This window comes from Cervus elaphus, chromosome 33 (assembly GCF_910594005.1).
Source record: "Cervus elaphus chromosome 33, mCerEla1.1, whole genome shotgun sequence".
In the NCBI taxonomy this organism is placed as follows: domain Eukaryota; kingdom Metazoa; phylum Chordata; class Mammalia; order Artiodactyla; family Cervidae; genus Cervus; species Cervus elaphus.
This window is the reverse complement of record NC_057847.1, coordinates 58,207,201-58,230,034: the sequence shown is the minus strand read 5'-3', so window position 1 is coordinate 58,230,034 and position 22,834 is coordinate 58,207,201. Positions and strand designations below refer to the sequence as shown.

At 36.7% G+C, this 22,834-nt stretch overlaps 1 protein-coding gene across 1 annotated transcript in view; it reads right to left on the bottom strand.

The window, feature by feature from the left end:
* Nucleotides 1-22,834, bottom strand: part of LRP1B (LDL receptor related protein 1B) — a 2,070,284-nt gene that overhangs the window by 120,354 nt on the left and 1,927,096 nt on the right. The window contains exons 78-79 of the mRNA XM_043894665.1: nucleotides 7,961-8,184; nucleotides 6,622-6,728 (exon numbers count right to left, since the gene is read on the bottom strand). Of these exons, the coding sequence (XP_043750600.1) occupies nucleotides 6,622-6,728; nucleotides 7,961-8,184 (331 nt within the window). The remainder of the gene's footprint in view (nucleotides 1-6,621; nucleotides 6,729-7,960; nucleotides 8,185-22,834) is intronic.

The window sequence follows — 22,834 nt, the reverse complement described above, 5'->3', positions numbered from 1 at the left end:
AATCTTAAAAGGTGATGCTGTGAACGTGCTGCACTCAATATGCCAACAAATTTGGAAAACTCAGCAGTGGCCACAGGACTAGAAAAGGTCAGTTTTCATTCTATCATTATCCAAAGAAAGGTAATGCCAAAGAATGTTCAAACTACCACTCAATTGCACTCATCTCACACACTAGCAAGTTAATGCTCAAAATTCTCCAAGCCAGGCTTCAACAGTACGTGAACTGTGAGCTTCCAGATGTTCAAGCTGGATTTAGAAAAGGCAGAGGAACCAGATATCAAATTGCCAACATCTGTTGGATCATCAGAAAAGCAAGAGAGTTCCAGAAAAACATCTACTTCTGAATTATTGACTACACCAAAGACTTTGACTGTGTGGATCACAACAAACTGTGGAAAATTCTTCAAGAGATGGGAATACTCAACCACCTGACCTGCTTCCTGAGATCTGCACATAGGTCAAGAAGCAACAGTTAAAACTGGACATGGAGCAATAGACTGGTTCCAAATCAGGAACAGAGTACGTCAAGGTTGTATATTGTCACCCTGCTTATTTAACTTATATACAGAGTACATCATGTGGAAGGCTGGGCCGGATGAAGCACAAGCTGGAATCAAGATTGCTGGGAGAAATATCAATAACCTCCGATATGCAGATGACACCACCCTTACAGCAGACAGTGAAGAACAATGGAGTCTCTTGATGAAAGTGAGAAGAGAGTGAAAAAGTTGGCTTAAAACTCAACATTCAGAAAACTAAGATCATGGCATCCAGTCTCATCAGTTCATGACAAATAGATGGGGAAACAATGGAAACAATGAGAGATTTTATTTTTTGAGGCTCCAAAATCACTGCAGATGGTGACTGCAGCCTTGAAATTAAAAGATACTTGCTCCTTGGAAGAAAAGCTATGACCAACCTAGACAGCATGTTAAAAAGCAGAGATATTACTTTGCCAACAAAGGTCTGTCTAGTCAAAGCTATGGTTTTTCCAGTAGTCTTGTATGTGTGTGAAAATTGGACTATAAAGAGAGCTGAGTGCTAAAGAATTGATGCTTCTTAACTGTGATGTTGGAGAAGACTCTTGAGAGTCCCTTGGACTGCAAGGAGATCCAACCATTCCATCCTAAAGGAAATCAGTCCTGAATATTCATTGGGAGGACTGATGCTGAAGCTGAAACTCCAATACATTGGCCATCTGATTCAAAGAACTGACTCATTAGAAAAGACCCTGATGCTGGGAAAGATTGAAGGTGGGAGGAAAAGGGGATGACAGAGGATCAGATTGTTGGATGGCATCACAAATTTGATGGATATGAGTTTGAGTAAGCTCTGGAAGTTGGTGATGGACAGGGAAGTCTGACATGCTGCGATCCATGGGGTCGCAAAGATTAGGACAGGACTCAGTGAACATATACTAATTATAGGGAATATTCCACAGGGGATATATCAAGAGTATTCATAATGGTGTTGGTTTAAGCTATTTATGATCTTGTTGGGCACATAGATTATACATTAAAGCATTAAAGAATCAATGACTAAATATCCTTAAAGCAATAGGTGATTGAGAACCAAGTATGGAGGTAAGCAGTGTTTCTGATGTCCAGAGAATTGAGGTATCCTTTTGATTTTGGAAAGTACACAATGGTAGTTCTGGTGGTGAACAAACACAGGGCTACCTGGGTGGTGGGCTAACTATACAATCAGATAGTACAGTTCTAACCTTTAAATGCACAGGAGTTACATAAAGGGATAGAGAAGTTTATATCTATTCCTATTGCAGTTCATGATACTAGTATCACTTACACTCTATTGAGGTACAGAGCATAACCAAATGCACTGTATCCTAGTGCACAGAGTCTTCATGTTTGTGTAAAGGAAAAATAGTGTTTTCTATAAACCCTAGATGTAAATAACAATATATTACACTTGGAGAGAAAAAGAGTTATTATTATAGTTACTGATTTCAGTTTCATAACTTTGGAGTCAGGGCAAATATTTAGAAACATACACCAAGAAAAGAGACAATATAGGTATAAAAAATCTAAGATGTTTCTAAGAAACCATAAGCAATTAATGTACTTGTATGGAAGGATATCTTATAAAATATATTTGCATAAGTGCACATTTTCTCTAGCATATTAATATAATGTATATATATATGTGTGTGTATATATATATACTACAGATACCAAATGATTACCAACTTTCTGTTGTTACTTTCTAGCATAATGCTATTTATGAAATCTAAATTATCTATTATTTCCTAAAAATCTTCTGATATTATTTTTTATTTATTTGTATATCAGTAACATTTGGCTTGTGATACTGAAGACTTATTAATCACTATAAATTTAAGAGAGATGGAAAGATAATAGTGAGAGACATTTCTCCTTGATGGAATAAAATCCTCCCTAATAATACAAGACTAGCGTTTCCAATATTAAGAAATTCAATAAGCAGGTGGGCAATAGATAAAGCAGTAGATTTTACATGTAGCTTATGGATTTTTAAAAATACTTTAGAATTTGAACATATAAAATGAGAATACTAGTCAACAAAATATACTAAATGATATTTATAAACATGCATAAAAATATTTTTAAAAATTGCTATTAGGGAGTTATGGGCTTTGCTGGTGGCTCAGACAGTAAAGAATCCACCTGCAATGTGGGAGACCTGGGTTTGATCCCTGGGTTGGAAGATCTCCTGGAGGAGGGAGTTATGGTGGATATTATATAAGATACACAAGTAAGGTTTTAGTCTTAATACATGGCTTATTATTCCTACAGTTATTCTTAGCCTCTTAGATATTCAAGAAACTATACCAATTAATTTACATTGGTTTTAATATCTGATTTAAATGAATTATCTCAATTCTCCGTAAGGTAAATATTATCATATGCAATTTACAAGTGAGAACTTCGGTGCTCAAAAGTTTATACAGGTTGCTCAATTTTAACACAAACCTATATAAATTCAAGGCTAAGACTCTTTCTACTACTCTGTATTCTGTGTAAGGCACTATGCTATGTCCAGTTGGGTATATCATCTTCCTTTTGAAACTTTTCTGTCAGCTACTGTGATACTGAATTCTGTTGCTTTGCTCCTATTGCTCAAACACCTCTGTTGTCTGCACTTTTGACCTTGACTCTTCTCAACATAACCATCTCACACATTTCTGCCTTTTCTGACCTCGGAAGCTTCTTTGTTTCACCCTCCCTCATCCATCTTAACAACTCCAGCAAGTTTCAATGATCAACTTTCTGTTGCTAATTCCCCAAACTAAGTTTCTACTTCTGCTTTGAGTTTCAGAACTAAAACTTCCAATAATCTGTGAGATAGCTTCATCTGAGGGCTTCCCAGGTGGCGCTAGTTGTAAAAAATCTGCCTGCCAATGCAGGAGATGCAAGAGACGTGGGTTTGATTCCTGGGTCAGGAAGATCCCCTGGAATAAGAAATGGCACCCCACCCCAGTATTTTTGCCAGAAAAATCCCATGGACAGAGGAGCATGGTGTGCTACACTCCATGTGGCTGCAAAGAGTAGAGCGGCTGAGCACACACACACACACACACACACACACACCTCCATCTCATTGATTTAGGTTGGCCATGTCTACAACGGCAACACATGATAAGCAGGGAATAGCATTCCCTTCATAAGCAGACGTCCCAAGAACCCCTGTCTCAGGCTCCCTCCTGAGGATCTCAGACGCAATCCTGTACATTGCTTTCTGAGTCATACTTTAAAATGAAAATAATGTCATGAATACTATGACTATGAAAGTGAAAGTAAGTGAAAGTCACTCAGTCGTGTTCGACCCCATGGACTATACAGTCTCCAGGCCAGAATACTGGAATGGGTAGCCTTTCCCTTCTCCGGGAGATCTTCCCAACCCAGGGATCAAACCCAGGTCTCCCACATTGCAGGCAGATTCTTTACCAGCTGAGCCACAAGGGAAGCCCAAGAATACTGGAGTAGGTAGCCTATCCCTTCTCCAGCAGATCTTCCCGACCCAGGAATCAAACTGGGGTCTCTTGCATTGCAGGTGGATTCTTTACCAACTGAGCTATCAGGGAAGCCCTTACTATGACTATGTAAGATATTAAATAAGACAAATTTTTTTTAGATCAATTGTCTGACTTTTCTATAAGTCTAAAATTAATCAAAAATAAAAAAGTTAAGGGGAAAAAGTAAAAAAGTTCTTTAAAATTAAAATTGTGTTTGAACAGATTATGCCACTTTCCTCAATACCCTCAAATGCCAGAACAGAATCTAATCCTTAGTATTTCAGGTCCTAGATGATCTGCCTCTGGTAACCTTGTCATTCTCACATATCCTATTCTCCATATGCTCATGTGGAGCACATGCTCATGAGAATATGAGCACGTGAGAATATGAGCATGTGATAATAAGCTCATATGCTCAGTCTCCAGTTGCTCATATGCTTCAAGGCATACAATTGTCCCATGGTATCCACAGGGAATTGGTTATAGGATCCTCTGTGGGTACCAGAACCCACGGATGTGCAAGTCTTTTACATAAAATGGCATATTACACTCAGCCCACGGAATCAGTGGTTTCAGCAAATTCAGCCTACCATGGATATAGAGGGCCCATTGTCCTAACATCACTGCTGTTTTTCTCATGTGCTAGATTCATTCCTAACTCATGACTTGCATTCTTTCTGCTTGGAAATCTCTTTCCTCACATATTCACATAGCTTGCTATCTCTCTTTATTCAGTTATCTTCTCAAATATCACCTTTCTAGGGATGACTTCTCTGATAATCATAACTAAAATACTACTCTCTCATAACTAGGCATCCCTCATGTTTTTTTTTTTTCTTTATGGTTTTTATATACATCTGACATGATGTATCCTACATGTTCTATCCTATACAGGAAAGTCAGTTTCACGAGAATCGGAATTCTCTTAACAAGGGCAGGAACTATTTCTTCAGCATTTGGAACAATTTCTGGTACCAGGTGAGTCTTTAATTAGTGTTTGTTAAATCATTGACAAGAGACACATCTATATAAATGAACTCAATCCCAAGCGTTCCTCCCTTCTGTAAGGGTAAAAACAATCTATTTGGAGGAAAAGGCAGAAGGTACATTAAAAGTATATAAACATACATATATATATGCCAACCAAATATAAAGTTGCTACCGTGAAAGAAACTTCAAAGCCTCACTGTTAAATAACATGTGTTATAGAAAATGTATGCTGTCCTTCTGATGCAGATGTAGTGGGTGGCAGTGGGGAGAGAGCGAAAAGCTCTGAGGTTTCTCCATTGTGAAAATGTTTTATTGAGGAAAGACTAAATTTAGACCTTACAAGACTGATAAAATTCAGGGACTTCCCTGGTGGTCTGGTGGTTAAAACTTGGTGCTTCAAATGCAGGGGCTGTGGGTTTGATCCCTGGTTGGGGAAGTAAGGGGCTTCCCAGGTGGTTCAGTGGTAAAGAATCAGCCTGCCAGTGCAGGAGACGCAAGAGACGCAGGGTGATCCCTGGTTGGGGAAGATCCTCTGGAGAAGGAAATGGCAACCCACTCCAGTATTCTTGCCAGGAGAATTCCATGGGCAGAGAAGTCTGGTGTGCTACAGTCCATGGGGCCACAAAGAGTCTCATGCAATTTAGTGAATGGGCACAGCACAACGGGGAACCAAGCTTCCGTATGCCACGAGGCCAAAAATATTAGGAAAAAAGAGCAAAAATGATTGATAAGATTCAGCTAAGTGCAGAGAAGTTGGATGGCTACTGTAGAAGAGGGATCTGAGAGGAAAATGGTGTGGGAGAAAGAACAGGAATGCAGAAAAAAAGCTGAGTTCTGAAGCAGTCTGGGAAGTACAGAGTGTGGACTGGACTGATGGTTTAGATGACGTGCTGGAAAGGAGATTAAAGCTAGATTGAAAGAAGCTGTGAATGTCTTTCATACCTCTTTTTCACAAAAATTACTTGCATGTTACCACCTCTCTGTCCATTTAGTCTCTTATACTCTAGCAGTTTACCATCTCTCCCAATATCATTAACATATAGCTGTAGAAACATCCTAATACAGTGCTATAAACTGTCAACATTTCATGCAGGTGAAATCCTAGTAGCCTTATAACTTAGGTAATTTTCAAATAACATCCCCATAATATCACCAACAGTATGATAAAAACCTGAGGTTCAAGTTGGGAAACTATGACATGAAATGTTAATGAATTTTATAAAGTCATGCTATAAATTATTTTGTCTGCTTTCAAAAATGACTACGTTGCCAAACAGAACCAGAAAACACGACAACACTATCATATTTAGCATATTATTTCACATGTTATTCTATGTTATTGGAGGGTAATTGCTTTACAATGTTTTGTTACTTTCTGCTGTACAACGTGAATCAGCTATATATATACACACATCCCCTCCTTCTCGGTCACCCCTTCCACCTCTCCCGTCCCACCCCTCTCGGTCATCAGAGCACCGAGCTGAGCTCCCTGTGGTATATAGCAGCTTCCCACTAGTTATCTATTTTCCACACGGTAATGTATAAATGTCAGTGCTACTCTCTCATGTTGCCTCACCCTGCTATTTCATATTTTAGACAGTGTGGAAAACATATCATACCTGTAGGTCTCTGTAAATTCTTTTGTACTAAAATCCTTCTCAGAGTGCCATCCATGGCCGCCTCTTCTATGTGGGAGTGGTCCCCAACGACGGTCCAGTACATCATCCTGAAGAGACAGGTCAAAGCTGATTAGCCTGGTGACGGTGCTGGCACAGCCCCAAACAAGGGCTGAAAAGATCTTGTGCACGCGAATGACCTTAGAGTCCCTGATGAAGGGACGAAGTCTAAATGTATAGAAAGACCTCCAAGAGAGGGCCGTAGGAATCAAGGTTTTAAATAGTCATACCCTAGTGTTTGTCTCTCAGTTGTGTCCGATTCTTTGCAACCCCATGGACTGTAGCCCACCAGGCTCCTCTGTCCATGGGATTCTCCAGGCAAGAATACTGGAGTGGGTTGCCATTTCCTTCTCCAGGGGATCTTCCTGATCCAGGAATTGAACCCAGGTCTCCTGCATTGCAGGCAGATTCTTTGCCAACTGAGCTACGAGGGAAGCCCATATCGCCTACTAAAATTTGAGAGTTATTGTTTAGCAGGATAAACTGTAGTTCACTTGATTCCCAAAGCTCAATTTTGAAAATTTCTTTAGAAGAAGAATATCTCTAACACTTGAAACCATCTTCTTATTGTGACAGAATTCATTTTACTATGGTTGATACATCAATATGCTTTCTTTTATGATAAACTATTTTCTCAAACAGAAATAATTTTCTCACTTAGAAGATACCACATTGCATAATTCCATTAAGTAAACAATTGTTTCCTTTTACTCAGGATCTAATGATCCACTTTATGGATGATTAGGAGCTTTATTTAACATTTCCCTATTTCTTTTTTGGTCAGTGCTTACAAATGAAAAATAATAAAAAAGAAATACAAATCAAGTAAAATAAAGGACATATTTATATTAAATTTTTAAGTTTGTTTATACATATGCTTTCATTTTTTATTACCAGAAATAGCCCAAATCACTAATACTTTATACTTGAAATGATTAAACATTATATGTAACATCTCAAAAATTCAGTTTTAGATTAATAATAGTGGTTACACTTTTCATATCAGTTTCATTAATCTGAATGTACACATAACATATACAGACAATAAATGTATAAAGTACATTTATACAAATGTTCAGAGAAAAACACAAATTTTTCACCACCATTTGGTATGAAAAGGACATGCTTTTGTATAGAAGGAGTAGAGGGATTTTCACAAGTCTTGTGACTCTGTTATATGTTGAACACTCATCTAGAAACAACACTACAGAACATAGGTGGGACAATCTCTAAAAATGGATAGTCATATCAAGAAACATCAATAACCATGTTATTAACCTACCCTCTTTTAGGATTTACAGCAATGGCATAGGGTTCTCCAGCCATGTTTGTTAAGAGTCTGGTACAGTTGGGGCCACTCAGCTGCCCTACGTTGATAGAGTACCTCAGGCTGGTCCAGTGAGTAGTGTAGTAACTGAACCAGTGCATTCGAGAATGGTCGGTCCAATAGATATTTCCAGCAACCCAGTCAACTGCAATGTCCCTGGGCCTTCTAAATTCAGGACACTAAAAGAAAACAAAACAACAAACCACAGTATTTTCAAAAGCAAATTGGTGGAGCTTTCTATATCTATATATTGAGATTATTTGGGAATCATATTAATGTGATCAGGTATTAATTATTATATAGATTTTAAAAAATACATTATTCTTACTTTTTATAGCTATATAATTTTATAAGTCCTAAGTATACAGTTCATTGGAATTTTACCTATCACTGCCCCTGTTTAACTACCACCTTGTTAGAATATTTCCAGAATTGTAGAAGGTTCACTTATGACGTCTACCAGTTAGTATTTCTCTTAGAATAAGCATAATTCTAATGTCTAATGTCATAGATTAGTTTAAACAAATCCACATAAACATCATTGTACTCTTCAATTCCTGATTTTTATTCAACATCATGTCCATGTATCCATATTGTTGTGTATGTCAGTTATTAATTGTTTTTATTTCTGGATAATATTTAACTTCATGAATATATATCAAATTGTTTACCATTTTACTGGTAATATGTATTTTTTTTGTTAATAATTTTAGGCCATTACAATAAAAATTATGAATATTCCTGTAGGTATCTTTTGGTGGACACGAACTCTCATTTGTATTGAATATTTAATAAGAAATAGAACTACTGAAGCCCAAGGTATACATATGTTTGCTTGAATAGATAGGGTTAGAATTTTCTTTCAAAGCATCTCTACTAATATTCACTCTTTTCAGCAATTTAATAAAGTTCCAGTTGTTCTGCATCCTTACCATATATAATTTGATTTAAAATCAAAAAAGAATGCTAATACAAATAGGCACATTTAGAGAGATGCTATATTAAAATGTCTTTCGAGGAAAGTTACAAACTCTGTCATTTATATTAAATCTGCTAGCTTGGATTTTCTGTGTAATAGTATATTACTGAATTATTGTGAGACAAAGGTAAGAGAGTTCATTGGGAATAGATAGCAAGGAAAATAACGTATGCTCTGTGCCCTTCAATTAACTTGATCACTTTGAGCTGAAGCCAGTGTAATAATTAATTTGACATGATCAAGTTTATTGTGCATAGCCAAAAGTGAGAAGGAATTCTCAGGGGTATTATTTCAAGACTAGAAACAATTATTTGAAGGTGATTATAACTAGACATGTCATCAATGTGTAAAAGCATCGTTAAGATGCTTACAAGTGGAAGCATCTTTACTGGTTACAAGTGGAAATGTGGGTTTTTAACAGATGACTGTATCTTCTGTGTTTTACTAGTGAGCACATTTTGTTAAATTGTGCTTGGGTTAAAAGCAAACAGACTGAACTTCTCAAAAAGAACATGAGATGCCAAGAAATAAGAATTGCAAGTCACCATCTGCTGTGTGATTACTGAGATCTTAAGGAAGGAAAATATGGCTCAAATTAAACACAGAACCTTTAGAAATTTCTAATGACCTTTATTATCAGTCTTTTCACTGATTGATTTAAAAACTAAACTTTTGAAATATTACAATGCCTTATTTCTCTACTCTAAGAGTAAATACTATCCATCTACTCAATGATAGCTCATAGCTACCTAAAGTTAAATGAAAAGTACTCTGAAATACAATTTAATCTAAACATTCCATACAAATAATATTTATAAATGGGTAAAATATAAAGATTTATCCTAGCCAAACCACAAAATAATTTTCAAGTGTTTCAGTATCATTTAAATTAAATGTAATTGCTGTTTTTGATTTGGCAGTATTTAAAAGTAAATTTATCAACAAATGGTATGGACATGTGAACATAAATCTTAAATTTATAAACATGAGAGAAAATGGGAGAAAATAACCATTATTAACTGTATAAAGCCTTTTGGAGCATATTTATCTTTTTTAACACCACTGGAGCAATCTTTTACCATGCACTTGCCCAGCATGAACATAGACGAATACCCTATTTTGCCTTTGGTGATGTTTGGTGGTTTAGTCGCTAAGTTGTGTCTTACTCTTGAGACTCCATGGACTGTACACCATGAGGCTCCTCTGTCCATGAGATTTCCCAGGCACACATACTGGACTGGGTTGTCATTTCCTTCTCCAGGGAATCTTCCCAACCCAGAGATAGAACCTGGGTCTCCTGCATTGCAGGTAGATTCTTTATTGATTGAGTGCCAGAGAAGCCCAAATTTGCCTTTATAAAATGTTAATATACTATATGATTTTTCTGTCCTAGTGGTATCCTTGCTAAATAGGACATATTTTATGCCAAGTTCCACTTTTTTTAATTTAATATTTTCATTTTGTTTCACTCATGCTCAAAAAAGAGCTGGTTATCTTTCCATTCTATATTTATATTCCTGTTCTGCTAACAGTTAAAACTTCAAATTCCTAATGATCATGGAACATTCAGAAGTCTGATTTTGTGATACTTTTCAGAAAAGCTGGCTGGTGAAAATTCTATTAATGGTGAATTCCAAGAGGATATATAGAAGTTAAGTCACATTACTAGAATAAATGTTACTTTTAAATGCTGAGCACAAGATACACTGATGAGTTATAGAGCCATTTAAATCCACATAGTTATTCTCTGGTTCCTTGATCAAGGAATCTCTAATGTCATTCCCGTATCAACTAAGGTAGTTAGAATATGGAGTAAAGGATGGTCACACCCAATAAATTCAACCTAAAGTCATGAATCATCAGTGACAAGATGATTCTCAGGGAATTATGGCAACCAGGTGAAGATGTTACTAGGTATTCATCCTTAATGACTCATAACATACTGAATGCTCAGTAATTCTCATCACTGAAAAGAGCAAGATTGAACAGAAGATGAACAACAAGAAGACAGAAACAAGATGGTCTTATTGTTAGGGAAACCATGGCCAAATTAGGAAATCACTAGAAGTGAGTTCTATAGAAATAAATAATCCAGATTGACCAGGATTGCATTGAAAGTGAAACTGAAAGTCACTCAGTCGTGTTAGATTCTTTGCAGCCCCATGGACTATAAAGTCCATGGAATTTTCCAGGCCAGAGTGCTGGAGTGGGTAGCCTTTCCCTTCTCCAGGGTATCCTCTCAACCCAGAGATTGAACCCAGGTCTCCCACATTGCAGGTGGATTCTTTACCAGCTGAGCCACAAGCAAAACCTAAGGATACTGGGGTCCTTCTCCAGGGGATCTTCCTGACCCAGGAATCAAACTGGGGTCTCCTGCATTGCAGGCAGATTCTTTACCAACTGAGCTATCAGGGAAACCTGATAGGGAGGATTGCATTAGTCATCTAAAAGGGAATCTCATATTGAATGAATGTTGGTTGAAGAGTGGAAGGCAAATTGTTGGTGGGTCTTATGGAGAAGTTCAAAATCAATCAGGTAAACACAAAAAATGGGAAAACACAGGAAAAGTAAACAGGTTCTTGGCCTAGAATGGAGACTGAAATGAATAACCAACACAGGATGGTTACGCCATTTGTCTTGAGAGAGACTGAAAAACAACCAAACACATAAGATTGGAAGCATGGAGAGAATATGAAACTCTAATTTGCCTCTTTGGCTCCCACACTAGACAGAGAGACCAATGAACTAGAGGCGCTAATGCAGTATGTCATGTTTAAGAGATTGCAGAGGTGTGTGGTTACCCAGACAACAAAAGGCATTTCTCATTTTTTTGCACAAAGTAGAAGACACATTTTGATGGCTTTTTCCAGACAGATGATTTCTTTCCTAATAAGCTCTCTAAATACACAGACAAAGTTTTGAGGCCTGAGGCATTCTTCTTTATAGAGATATATTAGTTGAATGAATGAAATGCTTAAATCTTGCCAAAAAATTGGCAGCTTGATTGTAACACAATTAGAGGTTACTGCTTTAAACTACTAATCCTTAACAGCTGCAGATTGTAAGGTATCTGTCACAGTGCCAGCTTCAGTAGACTAAAGATATAAGTCACTAAAGACATTTGTTTTAAATCAAGGAAAGAGGAAAATCTATGAAAGGAGGATTCAAACATTTGAACTGAGGAAATCCTGTCTTTTTTAAAACAAAATTCCTATAGTTAGCTATATAATTTGAGAATATATTGGTAACACAAGGATAGATTGAAGTTGCCACATATTTCATTTGTTCCTGATTTGTTACCTTTATACATACCAGAAAATTCAGTCCATTTTGATGAAGTTAATTATCCTCTGATGCAATGCTAGTAAAACACAGATATAACAACACTGTAAAGAAGGTGTGTGTGTGTGGTGGGATGTGGATGGGGGTGTCCATATGTAAGAATAAGATTATTTACATTTTTGGTTCACAAAATGTGAATCAGATTAAATTCTCATAAATTAGTCAATACCACATTGCAGGCAGATTCTTTACCTGACCTGCCAGGGATGCCCAAGAATACTGGAATGGGTAGGAATCGAACCAGATCCTCCTGCACTGCAGGCATATTCTTACGAGCTGAGCTACCAGGGAAGCCCAATAGTAAGGTAAGGACTACACAAATTCTGAACATTACTAAATTCTTTGGCTTAGTAATGGTCTTCAATACCTAGATAATTGTTATTTCAATCAAGCTCATATAGCAATGGAGAAACCCTCCCCCCAAAACCCAAAAAAAGTTATATTTAAGAGCTAGAATATGTACGAATTCTAAAACCACTTCAGGGATGAAACTTCTGCTTCTATCAGCAATCTATTCTTAAGAAAAGATTATTTCAATCTGAATATTTTTAAAGCTTAATTGAAAAGATGGTTTCAATTTTAATAATTTTATTACAATATGTAGTATTTATCTACACTAAAGTGAAAATGAAAGTGAAAATTGCTCAGTCGTGTCCGACTGTTTGCAAACCCCTGGACTATACAGTCCATGGAATTCTCCAGGCCAGAATACTGGAGTGGGTAGCTTTTCCCTTCTCCAGGGCATCTTCCCAACCCAGGGATCAAACCCAGTCTCCCACATTGCAGGCAGATTCTTTACCAGCTGAGCCACAAGTGCCTACACTAGGACTACATCAACTTGGCATAAGCTCTGTCATAGGAAAAGGAAACCAAATAAAAGTACATAATTCTGACAGTATCCAGAAAGTAACAAATCTGTCTTTGGATATCAGGGTAAATATTGTATGTGATTTATCATTTTTAAAACATACTCAGTGTTCTTTAAACTTATTTGTTATGATCTACCACCTACCTACCGTAAATAACAAAACCGAGCCAAAATTTTCAATTGAACTACCAGCTAAACAGAAGATATCATGGAAGACTAGAAAACAACATATTTGGAATCAGAAAGTTGGTTTAAGAACTAGTCCTAGTTACTCTATAAATTATGAAAGTGGAAGTGAATGTGTTAGTCACTCAATCATGTCTGACTCTTTGTGACCCCATGGACTGTATACCCCACCAGGCTCCTCTGTCCATAGAATTCTCCAGGCAAGAACACTGGAGTGGGTTGCCATTTCCTTCTCCAGGGAATCTTGCTGACCCAGGGACTGAACCTAAGTCTCCTGCATTGCAGGTGGATTCTTTACTATCTGAGTCACTTGGGAAGCCCATGAATTATGTGGCATATAAAAATAAAGGCTTTGGATCAAATGATCTGTAAAAGTGTTTAACTTCTAAACACTAAATTTTACATAACAGTTTAAAACTTTATCCATTCTATATAAACCTTAGGGATGCATCTAATGCTAAGTATGAATTTTTATGCATTAGTCAGTAAGCAAAAAATTTGTTGGTACTTATGGGGCAATTTTGACATCGTCTCCCTATGTGAGTAACCTGAAATTAGAAGACAAGATGCCTTCTGATAGTTAAATTTTTCTTTCATAGTTACAATTTAAACAAGCACAACAGCTGAGATGCAAATTAGAGCTATCTGAAAGAAGAGGTTGCAAAATGGTAGGCTGAGCACTAAATTTAAAGTTTTGTTTTTTTAAAAGGTTTTTAAAAGTAGATTCTAACTTTAATATTAGAAGATATCACTTTAAAAATCAAACTTTTTTTTTCTTAAAAACTAAGGCTATATAAGATAGTCTATCAAAAGAAGACAAACATTCCAGAGTAACAGAATCAATCAGCTGCTGCTGTTTTAATGAAGCATGTCTTCAGCTTGCCTCTCTCACCTGTATCCCTAATGCTATGCCCAATCTGTTTCACTCATTTCTCTTATGTGATAAGTGGTTTGCAACCCATGCCTTAGAGAGAAAAATAATTTGACTTCAATGAATAAATCTTGTATCTATAAGATATAGCAAGAAACACATAAAAAAGGAGAACAGAGAAGCAAATGTTTAGAGTGTGTTTTCAGAATCATTAGGTAAGCATCTTATAAATAAACTGTAATATTCAGTCTATGTAGCAGATAGATATATTTATATATATATATATGTATATGAATATGTACACATAAATTGGGCTTTTATAGTTCAATGTTTCATCCATCGAGTTCATTCAAATTATGAATATACATGTGTATATGTAGCAAGGTAATGCCCAAAATCCTTCAAGCTAGGCTTCAACAGTATGTGAACCAAGAAAGTCCAGATGTACAAGATGCGTTTAGAAAAGGCAGAGGGACCAGAGATGAAATTGCCAACATTTGTTGGACCATAGAAAAAGCAAGGGAATTCCAGCAAAATGTCGACTTCTGCTTCATTGACTATGCTAAAGCCTTTGACTGTGTGGATCACAAAAAAACTGGAAAAATTTGAAGGGTATGGGAATAACAGTCCACCTTACCTGTTTCCTGAGAAACCTGTATGCAGGTCAAGAAACAACAGTTAGAATCAGACATGGAATAACAGACTGTTCAAAATTGGGAAAGGAGTACAACAAGGCTGAATATTGTCATCATGCTTATTTAACTTATATGCAGAGTACATCTTGTGAAATGCCAGGCTAGTTGAAGTTCAAGCTGGAATCAAGACTATCAGGAGAAATATCAACAAGCTCAGATATGCAGATGATAGCACTCTAATGGCAGAGAGAGAAGAGGAACTAAAGAGCCTCTTGATGAAGGTGAAAGTGGAGGCTGAAAAAGCTGGCTTAAAACTGAACATTCAAAAAATGAAGATAATGGATGGCATCTGGTCCCATCACTTTATGGCAAATTGAAGGGGAAAAAGAGTGACATATTTTATTTTCCTGGGCTCCAAAATCTCTCTAGATAGTAAATGCAGCCATGGAATTAAAAGATGCTTGCTCCTTGGAAGGAAAACTATGACAAACCTAGACAGCATATTAAAAAGTAGAGACATCGCTTTGCCAGCAAAGGTCCATCTAGTCAAAACTTTTCCAGTAGTCATGTACGGATGTGAGAGTTGGACCATGATGAAGGCTGAGAACCAAAGAATTGATGCTTTTGAATTATGGTGCTAGAGAAGACTCTTCAAAGTTCCTTAGTTGCAAGTCAATCCTAAAGGAAATTAACCTTGAATATTCACTTGAAAGACTGACGCTGAAGCTGAAACTCCAATCCTTTGGCCACCTGACAGGTAGAGCTGACTCATTGGAAAAGACCCTGATGCTGAGAAAGACTGAAGGCAGGAGGAGAAGAGAGCAACAAAGGATAAGATGGTTGGATAGCATAAGTGACTCAGTGCACATGAGTTTGAGCAAACTGTGGGAGATAGCGAAGGACAGGGAAGCCTGCCATGCTGAGTTCATGGGGTTGCAAAGACTTGGACACAACTTCTGGACTGAACAACAAGAAAGACTGTGAAGTTAGGTTGCTTTATTGTAAATGAAACATAATCTATTTATGGCTGGAAAAAATGTGTTTTTGAGGGTTTATGCATATTCTCATGGGGAGAAGGCGGGAAGGGTATGTTGGGAGATGAGGCTAAACATCATGGAGAGGTTTGTAAGACCATGATTTTTCAATGTAAATATTTAAGGAGGGCGATATGATGCTGAGGTTTTATTCTAAGATTATTTTGCCTGTGGTATGAAGAATGGCTTGGGACTGGGGACCAAGGGGATACCAGAAACTCAGACGAGGTTTATTCAATGGACTCCAGAGGAAAGATTGTGAAATTTTAGTCTAGGCTTTTGTGAAACAAAAGTGGATAAAAATGAGACATTTCTGGAGGTAAAAATATTTAAACTTGTGATAAATTGAATACCAAGGATGAGAAGCATAACTTGTAAAGGATAGCTTTCAAGAATGATATGCTATTGCCATGCATCCCCAAGATTTTCAATTAATTTATTGTTTCTAATTTAAAAAGTGTATCTACTTCACAACAGGTCTTGTTCTAAGTGCTAGGATTATAGTAGTAGAATAGGAAAAAAGAAAACTGCCACTGCTTCTGGATATTTATTTATAGTGAGGTAAGACAGACAATAGGTTATAAATATAATAAATGAATAAATTATGTGGCAGTAAAAAAGTACTATGGAAATGCAAAAGAGCAGGACATTGAGGATTTCAGGATGGGAATGGGGTAAGAGATTACAATTATCAGTAAGTTATGCATTCAGATGACATTTAAACAAAGAATTGAAGGAGTTCAGGAATTGAATCATGTAGGATATCTGGCTGAAAGGCATTTTAGGGCAAAAGACCATTTCAGGAAAGGCCTTACTTTAGTAGGTAGTGATGGGTTTCAGAAATAGCAGAGCTTCCCTGGTGAAGAGTGAGTAAAGGGGAAAGTAGTGAAGATAAGCAGAGAAGTAACAGGAGACCAGATCTTTTAAAACCTTAAGAAATGTTAGGAGAATTTCAGTCTTTTCAATGGAAAACCATTGAACATTTTTGAAGATGTGATGTAAGCTGATTGTGCTTTATACAGGGCATTCTGGTTATTGTTTTGTGAGTCATAAGGATAGCAAAGAGATCAATTAGAAGGGTATTGCATTCATTCAGAAGAAAGGCGAAGGTGGTTCAAAACTAGATCCTTGCAGTCAAGCTGATGTTACGGTAATCAGCTCCTAGACATACTTTGAAGGTACATTCAATAACATTGCCTGATTTTGGAGTTATGAAAGAAGCAGAGGGGCCAGCAGTGCCTCTGATTTTCACTTTGAGCACCTAGAAAACTGAGTTGCCATTAAGTGACATTGGGGAAGCAGATTTTGTGGATCATATGAGAAGTTTATTTTTAGGCATGTGTGCTACCTTGGGGATTTTTTTTTAACATCCAAAAGGAAAAGCAAGCAGTTAGATAGAGCCTGGTCTCAATTAGGCAATTTTTAGCATGTGATTTTATGTTAAACCATGAACTCCATTAGGAAGTGAGGAAGCTAGAAAGAAGAGGATCATGGTCAGAGCCTGGGGCATTCCAATATTAAAAGGAAAGCAGAAAAGGATCTAGCCAAAGATATTGAGAGGTGAGGAAAAGGAGAGAACAATAAAAGAATAATTATACTGATGATTCATCTCAGAACTATTTTGTATTAGTTATTATCACATCAAATGAAGTAACAAAGAAAAAGAGCTACTTAAAGGTTAACTGGACAGACTCTTACTGTTAGTATGTAGAAAAAGATTTCTCAACTCTGGCACTATTGGTGTTTTGGGCAGAATAATTCCTTGCTGTGAGGAACTAATTCATTCATTGTAGGGTGTTAAGCATCCTCCCTGGCCTCTACTCACTTGATGCCAACAGCAGTCCTCAACGCTGAGAATCCAAAATGTCTTCAGACATTACCTAATGTCCTCTGGGGTGAAAGGTCATCCCCGGTGGAGCACCGCTGATTTGGAACTACTGAATGCTCTCTGATGATGCCCCTCCCTCCATGACTCTAAGCATTTTTCAAGGTCCTTAATGTATTTCTGTTTTCAGATTTTTTGAACACTCCTTTGTTTTCCTTCAGTTGATCTTTCAGCAGTATACTAGAAATATAACCAAAACTTCCTTTTCAAAACACTTTTTTTTTCTCTTAGTTTCTGTGATTCTACAGTCTCTTGTTTTATTCTAACGCGCACTGGCTGGTCCTTGCCATCGTTTTAATCTAGTCTCAGAGCTTGGTTCCAGTTCCTTCTTAATTTCCCCTGGAAATCAAACCTGGTTTCATGGTTTTAGATATCCCCTCAATTTTTCTATTCCTTAATGCAAATCCAGTCCAGAGATCTAAGATAAAGCTTTGACTACATCACTGCAAATCTGACTTTCTCATTGTATCTCTTACTGGACTTAGCATAATTAAAACCGAACCCACAATTTTCCATTTTCAGTATCCTTCAAATTATACAATCCAGGAAACCAGGTGTCAGTCTGGAATCCTTTCTGTCCTCATTTTTCACATTCATTCTATTTGCAAACATTTTTTCCTTAAGATTCTACTCACTACCTTTCACTTCATTGAGACTATAGCAGAGCAATATACCACCATTTCTATGGGAGCATAGCCCTTCTATGTGGCCTCCTTCTGTTATAGTCTTTTCTCCCACCAAATCCATTCTCCACAGAAAAAATAAAAGAGTTGTCTTATATATAACGAAGATGGCATTACTTCCTTCTCATTTCTTAGGTCTTAGCTCAAATCTCTCTTCAAATGTGCCTTTATTAATCATCTTACTCAAACCTATATCATTCAAGTTTTTATCTCTAAGTCCATTTTTTACTTTCTTCAAGACATCTTTCAAAAATTGGATTTTTTGTATTTATTTCTGTGTTCAGAGAAGGCAATGGCACCCCACTCCAGTACTCTTGCCAGAAAATCCCATGGACGGAGGAGCCTGGTAGGCTGCAGTCCATGGGGTCGCTAAGAGTCAGACACGACTGAGCGACTTCACTTTCACTTTTCACTTTCATGCATTGGAGAAAGAAATGGCAACCCACTCCAGTGTTCTTGCCTGTAGAATCTCAGGGACGGGGGAGCCTGGTGGGCTGCCGTCTATGGGGTCACACAGAGTTGGATATGACTGAAGCGATTTAGCAGCAGCAGCAGTATTTATGTGTTAGTTTAGTTGATTTTGTCTTTGTTCCATAGAATATAAACTTCATGAGGACAAGATTCTGTTATTTTTATTGTATTCCAAGAACCCTAACAAACAAACTCTCCAGATCTAACAAACAAAACTCTCTAATAATGCTTTGCATGCATGCTAGGCTGCTTCAGGCGTGGCCAACTCTTTGCGACCCTATGTGCTATAGCCCACCAGGCTCCTCTGTCTATGGGATTCTCTGGGCAATAACACTTGAGTGGGTTGCCATGCCATTCTCCACGGTATCTTCCTGACCCAGGGATAGAACCTGTGTCTCTTAGGCCTCCTGCATTGGCAGGCAGGTTGTTTACCACTAGGGCCACCTGGGAAGCCCAAATAATGCTTCGGGTATGAATGAGTACAACTTGACTGGTCACCTTAAGATGCTATGCAATCTGATCAATAATTTAGTATTATTAATTGCATAATTTTATGTTTTATATGGTCTTAAAAGATTTATGTTCAGTAAAATTTTGACAATTGATCACAACTATTCTAGAACCATTAATTCTAATCAGTATGCATTATTGAGTGCCTGTCTTATTAATCAATAACAATCAAGCCACAGTATGACAGTAATGTAGTAGCTGATAGCTTCAGATCTCTTCCAAGGTAATCATAATAAATTATTTTAGTTGTTGACTGATTTGAATAAACTATGATGGTTTTAAAAGTATTTTAGCCAAGCAATTATATTTCAATTTAGTTTCAATTTAGAGTTTAATGGTGTCTTAAATTTATAATGGGCTTCCCAGGTGGTGCTAGTGGTAAAGAACCTGCCTGCCAATGCTGGAGACATAAGAGACTCTGATTCCACCCCCGGGTTGGGAAAATCACCTGGAGCAGGGCATGGCAACTCATTCCAGTATTCTTGCCTGGAGAATCCCATGGACAGAGGGAGCCTGGTGGCCTACAGTCCATGGGGTTGCAAAGAATCAGACACAACTAAAGTGACTTAGCACGCATGCATGTAAATTTATAATATGAAAAAAAAGAAATAAAAAAAAAACTATCAATTTTTACCACTACCCAAATGTCCTAAAACAAGACTTTGAAGTTTTTGCTAAAATTTATGTACACATACTTATGTCTGGGTACATTATTGTTGTTTAGTTGCTAAGTCATGTCTGACTCTTTGCAACCCCATGGACAATAGCCCTGTAGGCTCTTCTGTCCGTGGTATTTTCTAGACAAGAATACTGGAGAGGGTTGCCCTTTCCTTCTAGGGGATCTTGCCAACCCAGGGATCAAACCTGTGTCTCATGCATTGGCAGGAGGATTCTTTACTGCTGAGGCACCATGGAAGCCTGTGGTTACATAGGAATACTTGTAAATTTATGTATGCATGTGTGTATGTGTGTGAGATGTACACACAGACCCATATTATTGGGGAGGAGATTTATAGCTAGGACTCCAATTAAAAACTGAAACCTATTAAAGAAAACTTAATTGAATATTTTGTTAAAGCTTTTCAGGAAAACTGGTTTTAATCAACTTTTTAAGAAAAAGGTATGATTATTCATGAATAAAATTATACTTATTCTGAACAATTTCTTTTGCATAATGGGGAATATGCCAAGCATGGTATTTCATATTCACTTCTTAAGACCAGGTAGATCAGATGAACCATTTGTTTTGCTCAGGAATATTCAGCTCTTTAATGGTAAAATCTAATGTGGATAGTTAAAGTTATTTGCATTTTTCAAGCATTGACCTACTTTATAGTGCTTGCTATCATTTATCTAGCATTTCATACTAGAAATGATAAATTGCCAGAAAGTATGTACAATTGTTGCATAATGCTATCATATCCTCTTCTGACTACTAAAATTCAAATTCAGAAATCTCATTATGCTTTACATATAGATTGAATCATGTCAGTCTTTTAAGTTTTAAATTATTTAATTTTCTTAAAGGAAAAAAAAAACTATCCATTTTGTATAGCTCAAGGGGTTAGAAAATCATAGGCATTTCTATCTATAAATAACTTAGTCTGCATGTGAATTTTAAATTTGCAATCCTAATTGCTATTCCAACCATTTTCACGTTTTCACAGAAGAGAAATTCTCTTCACGATTTCTAAAAGAGATCATGTTAATAATTATTTTTCTTTAGAATGGACTTCAGTTACTATTTAGTTGCCTGAGCAATATTTTCTGATTTCTGATACAACATATTTTCTGCCCTTTTCTGAAGTAAAACATACGCCAATGTTTCCTGTATCTTTGAATATACCTTCAAGATATCCTGTCATCACGTGGATATCTCCTGCGACTACAAGTGTGCTGTCTGCCATGTGCAGCTCTTTGTGACACCACTGACTGTAGCCCACTAGGCTTCTCTGTTAAAGGAATTTTCCAGACAAGAATACTGGAGCGGGTTGCCATTTTCTACTCCAGGGGATCTTCCTGACCTGCATCTTCTGCATTGGCAGGTGGATTCTTTACTAGTAAGCCACATGGGAATCCACTGATAATAGAGTAATAACTAAAGCATCCATAGTTTGATTTGCATATTCTTTCTTTCACCTATCGATTCAGAGAGAGAAATCAATGGACCATATTCAGCTCAGGGAAAAATTTTAAGTTTTATTTTCTGAGGAGTGGGGAATTCTCAGGTAAGTAGCATTTGTGCCAAACCTTAGAAGATGAAATAGACTGCAGGAAATCATAACCGACTCCAGTATTCTTGCCTGGAGAATTTCATGGACATAGGAGCCTTGTGGGTTACAATCCACGGGATCACTAAGAGTTGGACACGATGAACAACTAACACTTACTTACACTTCATTAAACTACTGTATGACTGTGTGGTGACAGTTAAAAGAGCAAGTATCATACATTGCAGGGAAATTCATGGGGGTAAAAATCAATTCTTTATACACAAGATGGATTTCAGAGAAATAAATACAAATTGTCCAGGTAATAGCTGGATAAACATAAACTATGTCACATTTTTTTTTAAAAAAAAACACACATATTTACTATTGGAAGGGACTTTAGAACTTTTCTACTTCAGAACACTAGTTGGTTTCCAGATGAATGGAGATGTAGCAAGTATTTAAAGTTAAGTCTAAAATTTGTCATGTTTTAGTTGCATGGCCATAGATAAGCCATCTAATCATTCTAGAACACACATTGCTCATTAAATTAAGGCGGTGAGAATGGATTTATTTCATATTTATAATATCGAGATATCAGGGTTACAAGGTAGTTTAGTAATCAAAATTAAACAATTACCTTTATCAGTGTAGCCTTAAGGATATTTTATATGTACATATATATATATATACACATACACATAACACATTGGTAAGAATTTATATGGAATGCTTAATGGTTTAGAACATGGTGCTAAAATTCATGGCTCAGAGATTCCAGCCTTATAAGCATGACATTTCGTTAGTTATAATGGGATTTTAGAAAATGTACCATTCTACTATTCACTTTTTTCCCTTGTGAATACTATTAGTCAAGGGTAGGTCTAATAATAGAGAGAGAAACAAACAAATGGAAAGAATAGATTATGTGATACATCTAATTACTACCAATAAAATAATAATGAAGCTTCAAATCCTTTTAGAAAAAGGCTAATAACTTTTCACTGATGGTGAAAGACTCTGTACTATATTAATAAAATTTTTAAAAATGTAAAATATATAAAGGTTAAAAATTTGCAAATATAATATACAAATGAAATTTATACATTTATGTTCTTGACTGTATAAGAATAAAAAATTAGCTATCAAGTAAGT